Source organism: Vespula pensylvanica, chromosome 14, assembly GCF_014466175.1.
Source record: "Vespula pensylvanica isolate Volc-1 chromosome 14, ASM1446617v1, whole genome shotgun sequence".
Lineage (NCBI taxonomy): Eukaryota > Metazoa > Arthropoda > Insecta > Hymenoptera > Vespidae > Vespula > Vespula pensylvanica.
In genome coordinates this window covers 4,384,392-4,388,124 of record NC_057698.1, presented here as the reverse complement: position 1 = coordinate 4,388,124, position 3,733 = coordinate 4,384,392, and the positions used below count along the sequence as shown (strand labels likewise).

General features: G+C 37.3%; 2 protein-coding genes across 6 annotated transcripts in view; one reads left to right on the top strand and one right to left on the bottom strand.

Annotated features, from left to right (window-relative positions):
• LOC122634337 (60S ribosomal protein L18) overlaps window positions 1-1,293 on the bottom strand; it is a 7,613-nt gene extending 6,320 nt beyond the window's left edge. For 4 of the 5 annotated variants that reach the window (XR_006328363.1, XM_043823182.1, XM_043823181.1 and 1 more), the window contains exons 1-4: window positions 1,230-1,281; window positions 1,004-1,090; window positions 361-567; window positions 16-253 (exon numbers count right to left, since the gene is read on the bottom strand). Coding sequence is in view for 4 of the 5 variants with exons in the window: in XM_043823182.1 (XP_043679117.1) it covers window positions 16-253; window positions 361-567; window positions 1,004-1,090; window positions 1,230-1,232 (535 nt within the window). In the remaining variant the exon portion in view is untranslated. Of the gene's footprint in view, window positions 1-15; window positions 254-360; window positions 568-1,003; window positions 1,091-1,229 lie in introns of all 5 variants that reach the window. The other variant, XM_043823179.1, reaches the window with a different exon arrangement.
• Window positions 1,294-1,989: 696 nt separating this feature from the next.
• LOC122634361 (sphingosine kinase 2-like) overlaps window positions 1,990-3,733 on the top strand; it is an 8,650-nt gene continuing 6,906 nt past the window's right edge. The window contains exon 1 of the mRNA XM_043823228.1: window positions 1,990-3,266. Coding sequence (XP_043679163.1) covers window positions 2,729-3,266 — 538 coding nt within the window. The 5' untranslated portion in view covers window positions 1,990-2,728. The remainder of the gene's footprint in view (window positions 3,267-3,733) is intronic.

The window sequence follows — 3,733 nt, the reverse complement described above, 5'->3', positions numbered from 1 at the left end:
AGCTACGCCTACGGCCTCTAGCTCTCTCGAACTTCCGTCCTTTTGAAAGTACTAATGGTTTAGTATGCGAATGTGGAACACCTGGTGCTGGTCCAAAGTGTTTCACTGCTTCACGTGCATTGCGTCGACCTTGCATTAAAACTGTCTTCTTCCCAGTGGGGGAACGAAGAGCCAGTTGATCAAAAGTAATGATTTCACCACCAGCTTTCAAAATGCGGCCTCTAGCCTTTTCAGTAATACGTAGTGCACAAACCTGAGATGTGGAATTAATACACCTCATTAATTAAATGCTATGCTATGGCAAACACTAGCTGTGTTTTGACAAGGAGAGAAGGATTTTATGTATCGTAAACAACTTGCCGTTAATTTTGGAACTTCAAAAATTCTAGCATCATCTGTAACGGTTCCAACGATTACCGCGATGCAGTTTTCACGTCCGGTCTTTTTCATAAATCTGACAATACGGGCTAAAGAAATTGGAGGGCGATGAATCTTGCTCATAAACAGACGTTTCAAAATAATTTGGTTGAACTTTGCATTCGTTCTACGTGCCAAGAACCGATAGAGCTAAAACATCACAGAAAAACACGTTTAAAAAAAATCTTGACGATCAAAAATTCCTTTGATTTTGTAGAAACACATCGTATGATTATGTATTCTGTATATATGTATCAACTGATATAATTGCCTTTTCTTTTTCTCGAAAAGACAGAATAGGAAAGTTGACCAATTTTTATAGCGAACGTACAAAATTGAATTAGTCCACATTTGCAAAGACTAACACAGAGTGCTGCTCGCTATATTGGATAAAACCTTGGGGAGAAAAACAACTTGTTGTCTGATAAATAATGCCAGATAACATGTTACTTTTGGATTAACCTCAATATAAAACATAACCTAACTTATAAGAATGCAACGTAGACGTTTCACAAAGTACATTTTTTGTTCAGAAATTTAATGGAACATACTGAGAAGATACGTCTTAACAAGTAAAATAACTTACTTTTACAAGAAGTCGTAAATAAACATCTTGCGACTTCGGCTCCGTACGTCGGACCTTTCTATCGTGTTTGTGGTTAATATCGATACCCTAAAATAAAAATAGTAGTCGTTGAAATAAGCTAACACATTCTTCATCTAAATAAGAATTATATTTTGTTTCCATCGTTGCACAAATGAGACATTTTGTTTGATTTCACAAGGAAAACAAAATTCACGCATTGCCTTACCATTTTGACAAACCGGAAAAGAAACTACCTAGCCCGGACGCAACACTACGAACGCGAAAGAACGGAAGATATAGAGGCCGCTGAAGATGAATGCTTTCAAAATGATTTACCTGTACATATTAATGATACGATTCAAGCATTTAAATAAAACAATCGAACATGCAGAATAGAAATTTTCGCATATTATTTTATTAAAAATTAATCCAAAGAAATAATGAAGCGGAATCATTTATAAGAACTAAAATTTGCAAAATATAAAATAAAGGAAACTATATTATCGATCGCAAATAAAATCAAATCACTTCAGTGCACTTTATAGGAAAGATGCTAAACCGTAAGACTTGTATTATACAATTCGTTATCTGTTGAAAAATTAAGAAGAATTAGCAAAAATTAAGAAAAAGAATAATCTACGTAAGCTTCTTCGAAAAACAAAGCCGAAATATAAGGAAAAAGCGCAAAAACAAAGTATTTAGAAAAATATGAGGAGATATAGGTATCATCTTAGATAAGACTAAAGAAGGTTTTGATCAATGCCGTAAGGTGACGCTGCAAGGGACCTTAAAGTGATACAAACGATTATGGGGATAGTCTGGGCCGAGCTCAGTTAGTGGTTGGACGTTCGAATGTTTATATCTAAGAGTAAAACCAAAACGAAAGCATAAGAGGTGCATTGCTCTTTCGAATATCGTAATGCGTACTATTTTGGCGTAAAATTGACACAAAAGGGAAGTGATAGTGAGGTTATCGCAGAAAAAGTATTGTTCGCATCGGTCACTGCTGATCAGTTTACAATGATTTGATCAAAGCAAAACGTCACCAATTAAATGCACTTTCGCGGTACGAGAACGAGGTGGTAGTTTCACGCAGAAGAGGACGGTACTTGTTCACGTTCTTCTCTTGCAATTAACGGAAAATAGGACAGATGTTTGAAGAAGAATAAGAGGACAACTAACTATAGATTCTCTTTCGCGTACACGTGCTTCCTTCGACTCTTAAAAACTCGATCGCATAATTCGCGCTTCCATCTCCATACCCCTTCTCCCACTTCTCCGACTCTCTCTGACTCTCTCTGACTACGATTGTCGCGTTCAACTCGTCCAATATCGTAATCCGCAGCTGCAGTAGCAGGAACAGCAGCAGTACGGACGACGTTCGTTGTCGTTCAAAGAAAATCAAGAATGGTTCTACCCGTGAATTCAAGTTAATAATTTCGAGCTAAGCGTGTATGAACTAAACAGGAAGGAGGAAAAACAAGGAATAGAAGGATAATACAATGACGCGTATGAATTTCTCAAGGAGAATTTTGTTTGCTTAATCTATTTCGCGATCTGTACGAAGAAAATCATTGCGGAAGAAGGAAGAATAACATGAGTGGAACGTGTCTGTCGATTACCCTTCAAACACGTTGAAGAAAGGAAAGAGGAAAAGAAGTCTTATCTCGATCATACATACGCGCACACATATACACGTTTATACACATATGCTGTAGTCTCGAGATGGATGAAGACAATCAGGTGACTTCGAGTTCCGTACTCGAGGAGACCTTCTACGTGACATCGAAGAAAAACACCTATTACAAAGTGAAGCTTACGGAAAAAGGGTTGAGCTTGCAAAAAGACAGTAATGGCTCGACGAAGATCGAAACGATTCCGTTAAATGATATCATCGGGTGCAGGTGCATGAGATCTAAGCGAAGGAGCGCAGCTGGAAGTTGCGCCTGCCGCCCAGGTGCCTCGAGAATGCAGCTTAAACTGGTCGAGTCTATGGATGCTTTTCAGACATCCTATGACGAGTATGATACTTCTGCTTATCTTTATATATACGCGTATACCTTGAAAAAGGTGCGAATGAAAGGAATACGTAGACGCGAGAGAACAACGATTACCCTCAGATTTCGTAGTTTTGACAAGTATGAAGATAATCTAAGGGAGGCAAGTAGGTGGCGATTGGCGATAAAGTGTCTAGTGACGAAGCTACCTGTCCCAAAAAATCTCATGAGTCCAAGTCATGGAAATCTGGATGCTTTGCTCGGCGGTAAGCGTTTTTCATTCGTTTTCTCCTTTTCTTTCTTCCTTCTTTCCTTCCTGCCTTCCATCAATTTACTGCTCTCTCTCTACATTATTTTTGTTTTCTAGACTTGTATATCTTTCCCACGTATTTTATTAATAAAATTTATATAGCTTTCTTTTATGATCTTTTTTAAGAAGCAAAATCGAATTCCATCTTGAGAATTTTAATATTGGTTATGTAATGAGTCAATTGTGGTCTTTATTTTCTTTACTCTTTTTGTTCAAAACAATTTCATTCTCGCGCTTATTTTCTGATTGGTGGACTCAACCGTTTTGAAGACAAAAAATAAAACGTTGCTTATCTTCTAGATATACGATTGGAATTTAGTAACGTTTTATTGTTTTATGCTAATTCTTATTTCTTTTGACGCATATACGATGAGATCGAGCAATTAATTGATCGAAAAATATTTTGCGGAACGCGATCTTACG